Source organism: Hypanus sabinus, chromosome 3, assembly GCF_030144855.1.
Source record: "Hypanus sabinus isolate sHypSab1 chromosome 3, sHypSab1.hap1, whole genome shotgun sequence".
NCBI lineage: Eukaryota > Metazoa > Chordata > Chondrichthyes > Myliobatiformes > Dasyatidae > Hypanus > Hypanus sabinus.
This window is the reverse complement of record NC_082708.1, coordinates 20,364,249-20,379,349: the sequence shown is the minus strand read 5'-3', so window position 1 is coordinate 20,379,349 and position 15,101 is coordinate 20,364,249. Positions and strand designations below refer to the sequence as shown.

Here is a 15,101-nt window from a genome sequence, read left to right as displayed (position 1 = left end):
ATGCTGCTAGTAAAATAAATTATTTTGGGTTGTAAGGAGGACCAAGCTGTCAGTGTGACCCTGTGCTGACCCATCGAGCCGGTACGGCGCTGATTGCGCTCCGGGCTGCTGTCGGCTGTTGTCCTGGTAACGATGGCAGCCGTGGGTCGGACGGAGCCGCTGCGGGAGCCCTGTTGTTACCAGCGCCGCTTCCGAGGTAGGGTCGGGAAACACTGGCACACATTTAACTAGCACCAGGGGCTTTCGATCGAGGCATCCTTGAATGGGGAGTCACCTGATGTGTAAATTAATCACAAAGTCGTGTGATCGCCGTGCCGGGGTCCGGAGCCCTGGAACTCCCTCCATCACCCTTTCCATTTAGATCCCTTCGCTCCCACCTAACCCCATCTCCCCCTCTTTTTGGGCGCCCCTCAAACCGTGTCCTTGACTGAGCACTTACCTTAGTTTCTCCTTGAGTCAAGTTTTAGGAGTGAAGCTGCTGTCAGGCTTTCGGCATGTTAAAGGGACTTAGATGAATGGGAACCGTGGTTGGGTGAGAGGTTAAACTGCGGCCTGTTTTTTTCCTTCCCAGGCAGATGTTGAGAACCATAACATATAGGAGTAGAATCGAGTCATGCGGCCCATCGAGTCTATACCATAATTCAACCATATCTATGTTTTTTTTTTCTCGAACCGTTCTTCCGCCAAAATGTAGTTCAAGGCAATGACAATACCACTACAGGATCCAAGTGTATATATATTTATTCATGCGTGGAGTATAGATATTGCTGATAATTTATTGTCCACCCCTAATTCCCTAAAATGACTAAACAATGAAGAATTAATCAAATTTATGGGCTGCGGCCGTGTAAAGTTAAGCAGTCAGATAGCTTTGTCCAAAGGGTAGGAGTGAACATAGAACATGGAAAAATACAGCACACGAACAAGACTCACAACATCTGAGCTGAGAATTATGCCAAAATAAATTAATTCATTCTTACAGCACATGATTGACATCCCTACATTCTTCACATATTCATATGCCTATCTAAAAGCTTCTTGAACACCATTATTGCTTCTGCTGCCATTGCCACTACTAGCATCTTGTTCCAATCATCTTATCAATCTGTTTAAAACAAAACTGCCTCATACATCCCCTTTAATCTCTTCCTCTCTCTATACTCTCTAGTATTTGACATTGCTATCCTGGGAAAAAATATTCTGCCTACCCTATCTATGCTTTTCGTAATTTTATAATTTTTTAGCACGTGTCTTCCCTCAGACTCCTATACTAAAGAGAAATGATAACCAGATAATTTTTATGACAATTCTGTAGCTTCAGGTTTGATATTTTTTGATAAAGTAAACTAATTTTGTGGTGGTGGGGGGAGACCGGAGTGATAGGGATGTTGGTTTACAAGCAGAGATAATGTACAGTGAGACTGTCAGGAGGGACAGGCAGATGATAGGGCAAATTTGCAGTCAGTGGGATGGATTGCACTATAAAAGGAGGCCAAAATTGAAAAGGGTGACAAATACAGGACTGAAGGTATTATATTTGAATGTATAGCCAAAAAAAAAGGTAGATTATCTTGTAGTGCTGTTAGTGATTGGGAAGTATGATGTTGTGGGTATCACAAAGTCATAACTGAAATATGATTGTAGTTGGAAGCTTAACATATGAGGATACCCAATCTATTGAAAGGACAGGCAGGTAGGCAGAGGAGGAGAGTAGCTCTGCTGGTAAAAAAAAAGAAATCAAATCTTTAGAAAGAGGATGTAGAATCCTTGTGGGCAAAGTTAACAAACTGAAAGAGTAAGGAAACTCTGATGGAAGTTATTTAAAGACCTCCAAACAGTAGCCAGGATGTGGTACAGAAATAGATAGAAAAAGCATGTCAAAAAGACAATGTTACATTAATCAAGGGGGATTTCAATATGCAGATAGATTGGGAAAATCAGTTGATGCTGGATCCCAAGGGAGAAAATTTATTGAATGTCTCCCAGATGGCCTTTTGGAGCAGATTGTGGATGAGCCCACTAGGGGATCAGCAATTCTAGATTGGGTGTTATGTAATGAACCAGATGTGATTAGGGAGCTTAAGATACAGGAACTTCCTGGAAACAATGATCATAATATGATAGAATTCATCCTGCAATTTGAGAGGGAGAAGCTTAAGTCAGATATATCAATACTACAGTGGATGATGGCAGAGCAGCAACAGCTGTAGTTTCTGGGAGAAATTTGGAGGTTGCAGGATAGATAAATCTCAAAGACGAGGAAGTATTTGAAAGGCAAGATGATGCAACCATGGCTGACAAAGGAAGCCAAAGCCAACATAGATGCAAAAGAGAGGGCATAAAAAAAGAGCAAAAATTATTGGGAAGAGAGAAGATTGGGAAATTTTTAAAAACCAACAGAAGGCAACTAAAAAGCCATAAGGAGGGAAAAGATGAAATATGAAGGTGGGCTAGCCAATAATACCAAATTGATACCGAATGTTTTTTCAGATATATAAAGAGTAAATGCGAGGTGAGAGTAGATGTTTGTCTGCTGGAAAATGACACCGGAAAGATGGTGATGCAGGACAAGGAAATGTCGGAGGAACAGAATAAGTATATTGCATTAGTCTTCACTGTGGAAGGTACTAGTAGTATGCCAGAAGTTCAAGAGTGTCAGAATGCAGAAGTGAGTGAAGTTGCGATTACTAGGAAGATGGTGCTTGGGAAACTGAAAGGTTTGAAGGTAGATAAGCCACCTGGACCAAATGGTGTACACCCCAGGGTTCTGAAAGAGGTACCTGAAGTCATTACTGGAGACATTAGTTATGGGCTTTCAAGAATCAATGGATTCCAGCATGGTTCCGGAGGACTGACAAGTTGCAAATGGCATTCCACTCTTCAAGAAGGGAGGGAGGCAGAAGAAAGGATAGGCCATTTAGTCTGACCTCAGTTAAGGATGTGGTTTCAGGATACTTGGAAGCACAGGACAAAATAGGCCATCGTCACGTTGTACTGTACATCATCGATTTGGATGATGGAGTTGGCTTTGTGTCCACGTTTGTGGATGAAATGAATATAGGTGGAGGGGAAGGTAGTATTGAGGAAGGAGAGGGGCAGCAGAAAGACTTAGATTTGGAGAACAGGCAAAGAGGTTGCAAATGGAATACAGTGTCAAGAAGTATCTGGTCATGCACCTTGGTAGATGGAATAAAAGCATAGACTATTTTTTCCCTTTTTGCACATTGTGCCTCAATGGGTGGCATTCTGCCATTTCCATAGCATTTGACTCTTTACGAGGCTGAGTTACTAGCTCAACGCTCAACCCAGCATGGATGGAAAACGTGCAAGGAGCTGGCCAGATTCCAGCTTTGGACCATTTGTTTCAAAGCCCAGTGCTGACATCACTACACGATCAGCTGGCTACAGAATATTTTCTAAATGGAGAGAAAGTACAAAAAACTGAGATGCAAACAGACATGGGAGCCCTTGTACTGGATTCCCTGAAGGTTTATTTGCAGGTTGAATTGTTTGTGAGGAAGGTGAATGCAATGTTAACATTCATTTCAAGAGGACTAGAATATAAAAGCAAGGATATAATGCTGAGCAACACACACAAAATACTGGAGCAACTCAGCAGACCAGGCAGCATCTATGGAATAGAGTACAGTCAACGTTTCAGGCCAAGACCCCTCAGCCGGATTTTCACATTTTCTGTTGTTTGTAACATAATGCTGAGTCTGTATAAAGCACTGGTGAGGCCTCACTTGGAGTATTGTGAGCAGTTTTGGATCCGTTATTTAAGAAAGGATGTGCTGACATTGGAGAAGGTTCAGAGGAGGTTCACAAGAATGATTCTGGAAATGAAAGAGTTATTATATGAGCAGCAATTGAAGGCTCTAGGCCTGTATTTGCAGGAATGTAGAAGAATGAATGGGGATCTCATTGAAAACTATTGAAAGGCTGAGATAGAGTGGACAAGAAGAGGATGTTTGCTTTGGTGAAGGAGTTTGCGACTAGAGGGCACAGCCTCAAAATAGAGTGACATCCATTTAGAACAAAGGTGAGGAGGAATTTCTTTAGCTAGGGGGTTATAAGTCTGAGTGTGGTGTTGCCACAGACAGCTAGGGAGACCAAGTCATTGGCTATATTTAAGGCAAAGGTTGATAGGTTCTTGATTAGTCAGGGCATGAAGGAAGAAGGCAGGAGGTTGGAGCTGAGAGGGAAATGGATCAGACTTGATTAAATGGTAGAGCAGATGGGCCAAATGGCCTAATTTGGCTCCAATGGTTTCATGGAATCTTCCTGATGTACTTAGTACTTGAAAGTCTCCAACTGCCACAGTACAATTCCCATCCTTCTGGATATTGGTCTTTACTATGCTAGTTTAGTTACTTCATGACTGAGCTGCCCCATTCTATTTTGTGTGGTACATAAACAAAAAAATGCTGGAAAAACTCTGGAGTTCAGGCAGCATCTATGGAAAGAGAAGCAGTCAACTTTTTGATGGGCAGTCCAGAAACTGCCTGAGCTGTTGACTTTTTCCAGCATTTTTTGTGCATCTACAGTTCTTTTTATTTCCACTTTTTATAAAAAGTCTGCACCTACAGTACTGTGCAAAAGTCTTAGGCACATATATATAGCTAGGCTGCCCAAGACGTATTTAGCACAGTACTGTATTTGTCAATGTGGAGTGGAGAGCTAGTTCGTAAATCTGGTGGGAGCAAAGAATGTTGGGATGGTAAGGTTGTGGGATAAGAAGCAGAGGAGTACTGGGATGGGGGAATGGTGGCAAGGGTGCAGCCACATCCAGCCCTGAGATAACAGGCAAGGGCATTTGATTTCAAACAACTGGTTTATTGATCATTACATAATGTCTCTCTGGTGCTTCCCGCTCCTTCCTCTCTCCCTTCCCCTTTTCCCAATCATGATTCCCCTCTCCCTGTCCCCTTCCCACTCTCAGTCCACAATAGAGACCCACATCAGTATCAGGTTTATTATCACTCACATATGTCATGAAATTTGTTACTTTTTTCCAGCAGTAGTACAGTGCAACTGTTATGTACACCATAACAGGTTAAAAAGAACCAGCAGAAATGGACACACCTGGAGTCTGAGTCTGCCGTTATAAACTCTATTTTATTAGTAACCTCGTGAATAAAGTAATATAAAACAAGATAAGGTAAACAGGTTAGAAGAGTATATGCATATATATAGGTGAGTAAATAAGGTTCCCAAGCTTCCCCAGCTTAGGTGATTGGGTGATACAGTCTTATGATGGTATGGTAAGTAATCAGTTCAGTTCGGGAATTTGATTTGAGTAGAGTTGGAGAGGGAGAGAGATGGAGAGTTGGTTTGTTTTCCAATGCCGATGCCGATCCTCCATGTCGTCCTCCTGTTCCCGAAACTTATCTAAAGTCACCACTTGTGGCCTCAGGAAGTGGAATGCCGGTCTTCCACAGTGAGCTATCAACCCAGGCCAGTGTTAAACACACCAATAGCTCCCCACCGGTCACTCCTTTGTCCACACTGTGAGCAAAAACCCCACTGTTGTTCTGGGCACACAAAGCTCACCAGTGTCCTCCTTGCCTCTGGCGTCGTGTGTCTCCTGTGTATGTCTTGTGTGTCTGATTAAAAAGTCGACTGACCTTGCATATATCTCCAAGAGCTGAATGCAAGCTGTCCATCATATAACTCCGCCTTTCAGTTTCCAAGGCAACTCAGACTTTCTCTGTCGTCCTGCTGCTGAATTAGCACACATGCTGTTCACTCCCTCTCTCTCTCTCTCTCTCTCTGTTTTAAAGGAACAGTCCACCTTAGAATAATCCTTCAGATCTCGTCACAGCAACACATAAAATTATTACAGTATTCTGCAAAGGTCTTAGGCACACTCTTCATTGTCTTAACTGTTAAGTTAATATAACTAAGAACAATTAAATAGCAAGGCATAGAAGGATATGGTCCTAATGGGCAAATAGGATTATGTCGATGGGGAATAAAGGTTGGCATAGATGTGGTCATCCAAAAGTGACTTCTGTGCTCTGCAACTCTATGATTCTATGAATTAACATGATTCTCTTTTTGCTTGTTCCATATTCAGTGGATATTAATATTAAGAAGCCCCTTCAACCTACCCATCTAAGCAGTGAGCAAATAGCTGTGGAGATCTGGTCACTCTGCTTCCAGCTTGATCTTCTTATTCGGGCAGAGGTGCATCAGGTAAGTAATGTGTGGGCTAATATAGTGTGAACAATGGTTGATAATCAATAACTGACCCAGAATACATTAGCTACAAAGTAACTTTCAAAAATATTTAAAATGAGACTTAACATGTTTAAGAATGAAAGTACATTAACTTCTGTGTGATTTTTGGGAATTTGTAGGAAGTGTGCATTTTATAGGAACCGAGTAAAAGAATGTGGCATTCTTTACATTATAATTAAATTATATGACTAATAAACAAAAGTTAGCAAACTATACTTCAGCAGCCTGCACCATAAGCATGCCATCACCATATTGTAGTTCTGAATACATGAAGGTAGAAATAATTTATTTTTGCTTAAATTCAGGTGTAAATTCATGAGTAGTAATCTCCCACATTCTTCTGTCAATGTCTTTTAATTATGCCTTCATAATTAAATAACTATACCTGCTTTCATTTACTCAATGGCCAAATAACCTATTTAAAAATTATCCCCATAGTCACCCTTCGGGCAGGTGGGGCCTGTCAACCTTGGACAGTGGCCCACCTAGGAGAAGGAAAATTCTGATTTTAAACCTCCGCTGCCTTGCGGCCATACCCACCAATGGGAAAGACTTCGGGAGTAAACCCCGAGGAAGATATCTGGAGCAGGGTTCCTTAAGGCAGTTTGATGTTGTTCAGAACTTCACTCTGGCCACCTCTGTGACGACACTGGTGCCAAGCTGTATCGGTGCTTGCCCTTCCCTTGGACTACATCAGTGATGTGGAGAGGGGGAACCCGCTGCATGAGCAACAGCCGGTTCTTCAAATGTTCCCGCCCAGGCTTATGCCCTGGAGAGGACACAGTCCACCAGGGGCACAAACCCATGGTTCCCTGGGATCGATGCCTGCCTACAATAGACACCCTGTTTTCACCCTATCAATGATATTCACCACCTGTCACTCACCCTGTAGCTTTACAAGTTTCCATTATCTCCTTTTCAGTTCTGCTGAAGGTTCTCTGTCCTGAAACATTAGCTCTGTTGCTCCTCCATGGATTCAGCCTGATCTGCTGAGTATTTCCAGGCTTCTCTTATTTATTAAAGTTTTGCACAGCCCTCTGAATTAAAAAAAAATCTTTTGTTATCTAGTTACAGGAACAGCTAAGAGAAGATAAAAGCCCTGTGGAATCAGAATCTTTTCATACAAGAGGTAGGTATAGTTATAATTTTAAAAATGTAAATTAGAAAATGACAAATGCTGGAAATCTGCAAAACAGCAAATTCTTTTAATGTTCAGTAGATCATACAGCGTCTGTGGAAAAATGAACAGAGTTGATAACCCAAATCAAAGACTCAGAAAGTGAGAGATTCAAAATAGTTTTAATTTGTAGAGAAGGTAGGGGAGTGATGGATAGGACAAAGGTTGAAGCCAGGATTGTTGTGGGAATAAGATACTGAGGAACATATGGCCAGTAGGTTAATAGAGGAAGTTAGAGAGTGAGGATGCAAACAAAGGAGAATAAATAGTTGCAAAAATGCTTCTGGGTGTGTTGCAGTCTTCTGGAATCAATACTGAATTCAATCACTTCAGGTAATTTGCTTGCTCTGCCTGTATCAGAAGAGGCCATTTCTACTCTTAAGTCATCCATCTGTGATATTGGCAGAGTTTCTCCTTCTTCATGAGCAAAGCCTTTCTTGCTGGATATGTCCTATAGCCCTGTATTTTCTGATGTTTTATACTCTCAGTCTAATTGCCTTTTCAATTTTTATTACAATAATAACATCTTTAGGCAAAAATATACTCTAGTGACCATATGATTTCTGTTGTAGTTGGTTCCAACACTGAGATGCCCTTTGATGTCCTGGCTGAAGTTTTCTGAAGTAGATGATGTACAGGTTGGTCATCCACAAGCTGAGAGCAATATGTGTTTGCAAAAAGAGTGAGAGATAAAGGGTGACAGGCTGGGCTATCAAAATCAGGTGTGTTCTATATCCAAAGTATAACCAATTCACTAATTTGACTTCAGAGTTAACCAAGACCTAGAAAGTAATCATTTGCTTGAACTATAACACAACTGTGGACATTACAGAACTAAATAATGACTCTCTTACAGCTCGGGGCCTCAAAGTTCAATTCCGATACCTTCTGTAAGAAGTTGTTTGTCCTTCTTGTGAAGCGCATGGGTTTATTCCAGGTGCTCTGGTTTCCTCCCACAGTCCAAAGATGTTACAGTTAGTAGGTTAGTTGGTCATTGTAAATTGTCCTGTGATTAGGCTAGAGTTAAATAGGTGGGTTGTCAGGTGGTATGGTTCATTAGGCTGGAAGGGCCTGTTTTGTGCTGTATCTCTAAATAAATAACCCAAGTAAGGCAGAATCATTATTGAGGACTTTTGCTTACCTTGGAAAAGTCACAAGTGGATGAGCAACTGTCATAGAGGACAGGTGCAAGATAAAGTTCTGCTTCATGTCAGAATGTTGAATTTAAAAAAGCAAAGCAAAGCCTATGATGCCTAAATGAAGTCATGTCTATGTTTTGTGATTATGTATCATTGGTGGATTTTGGCTATTTGAAATAATTTTGGACTATAGCAAAAATTCACATCAAAAGTTGACCTTTGAATTCTTCAGCATTCATGAAAGTGTGTTAATTTGTTATATACAGTGAGCTAACAACTCAGACATACTTGAAGGCTTGGGGCTTTGATGCATTTTCTGTTGTGCAAGTGGAAATTAATGGACAGTCTGAGGAGCAGGGCCAGGGCTGAGGTTTACAGGGAAGAAATACTTGGCATCTGGTATCTGGGTTGTAGATTGGAGCCTAGAAGGATTGTGAATCACAGGCTTTGGTGTTAACCGACTATGTTTGTAGGTGTGCTTGAGTTGTATCAGTAAATGGTTATGATTTGGGGCAATGAGATGGATTGAGTACGTTTCTTGGGGACTAGGAAAGTAACATAACTAAGGTAAAAATAACCTAAGTCAGATTCCCGTACCTTGCTTCATTTAAATTGCATTAATCAGTTCTATCAAAAACCTGCATTTTGAAAGTTTCAAGAGACATGCTTGTCTCTGAACACCGATCTAATTTCCCTGGCAGCAGAAAATTTATACCAAGAAATTCCTCTAGATTCATGGAGTTTTTTTCTTGACATTCATTTTTTCTCTTCAGATGCTAACCATTCATGAGTTCCATTTGCAAGATTGCTAATCTGGGATGATCTTCCATGGCTCATGTGTTCTGAGAAATAGGTTGTGATCATCTTAATATACTTAATACAAAAATAGTGACAAATAAAACATACAGTTTATAAGACGAGCTGGAATTCTGTCATGGCCCCAAAAAGACATTTAATTGTGTGAAGAGTTTTGAAAATAATTATTAAGGAGTAGTAATTGGAATTAGGCAACTTTATTTAACAGTTGTTTAATTCTCATACAGGTATATATTATGTTGAAAGAATTAAACATTTTCTGGAGCATCTACCAGACCCTGTTCCACAGTTGGAGGTAATGTGTATTCACATTTAATAAAACTCTTAATTTTATAGTGGTGCAAATTATTGTTCCAGTCTACACATTTGTTAAGTTGCTTGAAAAATATATGCATTAAGAATCAAGTACCTCATAATACATTCCTGATCCACTAGTAATGATAACAGAAAGATCATGAAATGTTTGAAGCATTTTTCTACAGTAAAGGTGCTGTTTAAATATAAACTTTAAAAAAAATTAATAATTCTACCATTCTAAAGCAAGGAACTCTAAATTATCAAGTGTTTTCTAAATGGTGACTTCCTGTGGTATTGTTGTGTAGCTATATGACTCTCTGCAATGCAAACTGCTTTTAACAGGATTACCTGGATTCTCAAGGATTGTCCACATTGTTTCCCCGTGTTGAAATATATGTGATCCATGGGAGACCTGTCGATATGCTGGAACGGCCTACTACAGATGGTAAGAATACTTTCGCATGTGGCAATGCTTTCAAGTACATCTAACAAATAAAAGTGTAACTGGATATCTATACCAATATACAGCTTCAATCTTTTGGGTTGAATCTCTGACTTATTCTGCAGAGAAAGGTGCACCGTATACCAAGTGAATAATTATTGAAAAGAGTAAGGTGTGCTTTGAAAAATTTCATCTTTGAAGTGGAGCACAATAACATCTTTTTGGATAACTTTACTCACCACAACTCTGAACTGATTCTACAACCTACAGACTCACTTTCAAGTACCCTTTATAACTCATGTTCTCAGTATTTTTATTTGCACAGTTTGTCTTTTGTACATTAGTTGTTTGTTAGTCTTTGTTTATGTATAGTTTTTCATAAATTTTATTGTAGTTCTTTATGTAAATGCCTGCAAGAAAATGAATCTCAAGGAAGTATATAGTAACATATACATACTTTGATAGGAAATTTGAAGTTGGAACATTGTCATAAATGTTTTTATCCTTTTCTTTGCATTGTTTTAAATATGTTTAGGGAAGGGGATAGACAGATTGATTGGAAATCAGCCTCCAGTCAGTCTGTTAATAATAATGATGATGTCTATTGCTTTATTTCAGAAAGTTTTTTAAACAACATTTGCTCTAGGGGAATTGGGAATGATCTTCCTGCTAGCCAGTGACATGCTCAATTCATAAATAACTGAAACAAAATTCTAAACATCCCAGAAGAAAACATAAAATTGGTTGCTGGGTAAGACCGTAAGATACAGGAACAAAATTAGGCCATTTGGCCCATAGAGTCTGCTCCACCATTTTCATCATTGCTGATCCATTTCCCTCGCAGCCCCAATCTCCTGCTTTCTCCCTGTATCTCTTCATGCCCTGACTAATCAAGGATCTGTCAACCTCTGCCTTAAATATGCCCAATAATTTGGTCTCCCACAGCCGCCTGTGGCAATGAATTCCACATATTTATCACTCTCTGGCTAAAGAAATTCCTTTTCACCTCCGATCTAAATGGTCATCCCTCTATTTTAAGGCTGTGTCTTCTGGTCTTAGGCTCCCTCACAATAGGAAACATCCTCTCCATATCCACTCCATCGAGGCCTTTCAACGTTCAATATGCTTCAATGAGATCCTCCCTCATTCTTCTGAATTCCAGTGTGTAGCCCAGAGCTATCAGATGCTCCTTATATGATAATCCTTTCAGTCACAGAGTCATTTTTGTGATTTGAAACCTCTCCAATGTCAGCAAATTTTCCTTAGATAAGAGGCTCAAAGCTGCTCACAGTACTGCAAGTGAAGCCTCGTTAGTGCCTTATAAAGCCACATCTTTGCTTTTATATTCTAGTCCTCTCAGAATGAATGCTAACATTACATTTGCCTTCATCATCACTGAATCTCCTGCAAATTAACCTTTAGGAATTTCAGCATGAGGACTCCCAAGTCCTTTTACACCTCAGATTTTTAAAATTTTCTCTCCATTTAGAAAGTAGTTTACACTTCTATTATAAGGAAAATTATAAAAATAAAGGGGGGAGGAATAGGGCAAAATAAGAGAAACTAATAATGAAAACATTTCAAATGTAAATATGAACAACACATATTTATAAATGGGAGCTTTTATGGCTTCAATTTTCTAATTTGTATTCTCAAGGAAAAAGGGGATTTAAAAACATGAAGACTAGAGAATGTGTCTCTATAGCTTCACCTGGAGTTCTTCATGACAAATGAACAAATTAATAAAGATAAATTTCTGGACACCAAAATGTATAAAGCTTTGTATTGCAAATGTGTTAATGATGCTGTTGCATTCTTCAGTGACTGGCTTACAATCCTAATGGGGCAGAGCAGGTTTCAGATTCTTGTATAGATTTGAAATGATGGTTTCATTATCATTTAATGCAGTTGAATGAATCACAAAATACAACATGAATCACAGCATCTAGAATAGTGCCAAACTTGTTCATATTATTTGCAGAATACAGTAATTATTTGCTGCCTGATCTTTTTAAAACCAGCTGCTATAATCAGCGTTGCTGGGGTTATCATGCACTTAAACCAAATATAATGTAGTTTTGTTATTCTCAGATAACACAGTTGTAACAGTCTTCTACGATGCAATGCAGTGTTTTTTTTAAAAATTTAGTTATATCACTTTGTCACAGTGGTATTCAGGTATTTAAAAGAAACCAATGTAGAACTTGTGTAGTTGGCATAAAATGTGGCAATATAAGCTGTTTAAACTCCACCATGGACGGTCTCAAGGCTGGCTTTGAAAGGAGGAGGGTTGGGCATTGTGTAAGCAATCCCATCTCATAAACACCCAGACCTACAGAAACACCAACAGAAGCTCCAAAGACCTCATTCCTGGGAGAGGAGGAACTTCAAAGATGGGCTGTACCTGGGGACAACATGAAAGACTGGCTAGTTGCTGTCAGTGGCCTATGCCCCAGCATAAGTTGTTTAGAAGCTTGTGGTTGGAAACCCATAATATATGATGCATTATTTACATACTGTGCTGCAATTATTATCAGTTTCTTTTTCAGTTTTAATTCCTTAGTAGAGGCTTAAAGTACTTTTAATTTCATTAAACTATAGTTTACTTTATTTTAATTTTTATTTAGTGTTGAAACTCAACATCATGGTTTTCTATAACTTTTGCATCAAAGATGGCTTTTTGTTACATACATGAAGAACTATGGGGGTTTTGAATTCAGGTGAGTTAATAACTAAGATAAACTGATTCTTCCCATTTAATTTGTGTAAATCTTCTAATAATTGCATTTTTTTTAAAAGAAGGATCTTCCTTTGAACTTGGTAGTGTGAGGTTTGCGCTCATGCTTGTCCATACTCGATATTCTTAACCTTAAGAATATCAAGTATGGACATTTCTTAGGTTTTCTAGGAAATTTAAAAAAATGGAGGACAGTTAAGCTTTTCAAATGGTGGATTTCAAAGTCTTTTACCTTCAAGAGGAGGTAAGGGTAATGGACAAGTTACCCCTCAGATGACAACAGCTGTTAACAAAATGAAACTGACTTTCAGCAAACTGATGGCATTACATTGAAACCATCTGTTTTGTGGAATTGCGAGACTTCCAAATATATTTAATTGGAATTGCTTCCTTTGAATTCTAGAATCACCATTTCTGACTGGAGGAAGTTGTATCAGATAAATAGCATTGGTAGAAGAAAGTTATATTAACCTTTAAAAACATCTAAGTAACATGGTATAATGCTGGCGTAAGTCTGGGAACAGTTTAATTGCGTAGTTTTCATGAAAGGAATGGTACATGAGAAATGGGAAAATCATTTGTCTATAGGTATTAAACCTGATTGCTGTTTGTATCTTATTGTGTCTTCTTCCACCACCCTACCAAAGTCTGACAAAAATATTTTGAAATAGGTTTCTCAAAGTTAAATTCACATATCAAAGTATTTGCTTGTCTCCATTTATTGTTTAAATTATGTATATGGTACACTGATGATTTATCGAGAAAGTAGTATTAGATTTCAAATAAGTGGAATGTAGCAGTCAGATTTGCATATTGAAAATAAATTTTGATTCTTTGAAGTCCTAAATGGGTTTATTCTGTCAGCATGTGCAGGCTTGCAAAACATTTGCTGTTTTATACAGTTTGGGGCAGCATGATAGCTTAGCAGTTAGAGTAATAATTTTGCAGCACTGGCAATCCAGGTTCAATTCTCACCACTGCCTGCAAGGAGTTTGTTTGTTCCCCCCCCCCCCCACCCATCCCGTGATCACTTGGATTCCTCTGGGTGCTCCAGTTTCCTTCCACATTGCAAAGATGTACAGGTTAGGGTTAGTAAATTGTTAGTAAATTTATGCTGGTGCCGGAAGCATGGTGACACTGTGGGTGCTGTCAGCAAATGTTTTGTTCGTTGATGCAAACAATGTGCTTCACTGTATGTTTTGATGTACATGTGACAAATACAGCTGATCATTTGATCTTGCATTAATTTTAATGTAATCTTGATAATTATTGGTCCATATTTATAGCAAAGTTTTATTAAAATTTTTTTCAACAATGCTAATTTTTAAGTTTATGACTAGTATATGTTTCCATGTGTTCTTCCTGATATAACTTTCCCTACTTTGCTATTAGTTCTTACAGAAAGCAAGATGTTATTGTGCCAATCGTGGATGTTGAATCTGGAGACTAAAGTTGTTCTGTTTGTTTTCATTACAGATTATTTTTCCCATATTGGGAAACTAAATCAACTTTTGGTTTTAAGTCAACAATTGGAAGATGATGTTCAACATCTGGGAAGTCATAAGTACATAGCACATCAACTTTCAGTCTTGTATGTGAGTGTTATCTTGATTTACCTCAAAGTGTATTGTAAAAATTGTTCTATTGCTTTTTTGATGTAAAGTATTACCGAGCATCGGAATCATTATGCTTTCTTTCTTTCTTTCTAAATCTTTTTATTATTGTTAATAATATGGACAGAATACAAATGATATATTGATAAAGAAATTACAAACATACAAATTCCATTACATATGAAAAAAAAACATAAACAATAGTTACAATATAAATGAGTTTACCAAGACATAAGCCATACAATATATGTATGAACAGGTAAGTCTAAATATTTCATAATATATGATATAAAAAAAACAGAAAAAAGAAAGAAAAAAAATAAAAACAAATATATATATATATATATATATATATATATATATAGTGCAAAACTAGCTAATCTAATCTAATAACTAATATAGAAGAAAAAAGAAGCAAAAAAAAAGAGAAAAAAAAGGGGGCTGTTTATAATATCTCACAAGAATAAATATTCATCAATGCCGTCACTTCCAGTCCTCTCAACATACATAAGATAATAGCTGGGAAATCAAATGAACTTGGAACAGGGTCATATTACATCATATGAAAATGTTGAATAAATGGTCTCCATAACTTTTCAAATTTAATAGACTCTCAAAAACACCACTTCATTAATAC

The 15,101-nt window shown here is 38.4% G+C and overlaps 1 protein-coding gene across 1 annotated transcript in view; it reads left to right on the top strand.

Moving 5' to 3' along the window:
* The first annotated feature begins 126 nt into the window (after positions 1 to 126).
* The window catches only part of si:ch211-218d20.15 (uncharacterized), a 20,437-nt gene continuing 5,462 nt past the window's right edge, over positions 127 to 15,101 (top strand). The window contains exons 1-6 of the mRNA XM_059963806.1: positions 127 to 196; positions 6,080 to 6,198; positions 7,312 to 7,372; positions 9,603 to 9,670; positions 10,015 to 10,117; positions 14,328 to 14,446. Of these exons, the coding sequence (XP_059819789.1) occupies positions 133 to 196; positions 6,080 to 6,198; positions 7,312 to 7,372; positions 9,603 to 9,670; positions 10,015 to 10,117; positions 14,328 to 14,446 (534 nt within the window). The 5' untranslated portion in view covers positions 127 to 132. The remainder of the gene's footprint in view (positions 197 to 6,079; positions 6,199 to 7,311; positions 7,373 to 9,602; positions 9,671 to 10,014; positions 10,118 to 14,327; positions 14,447 to 15,101) is intronic.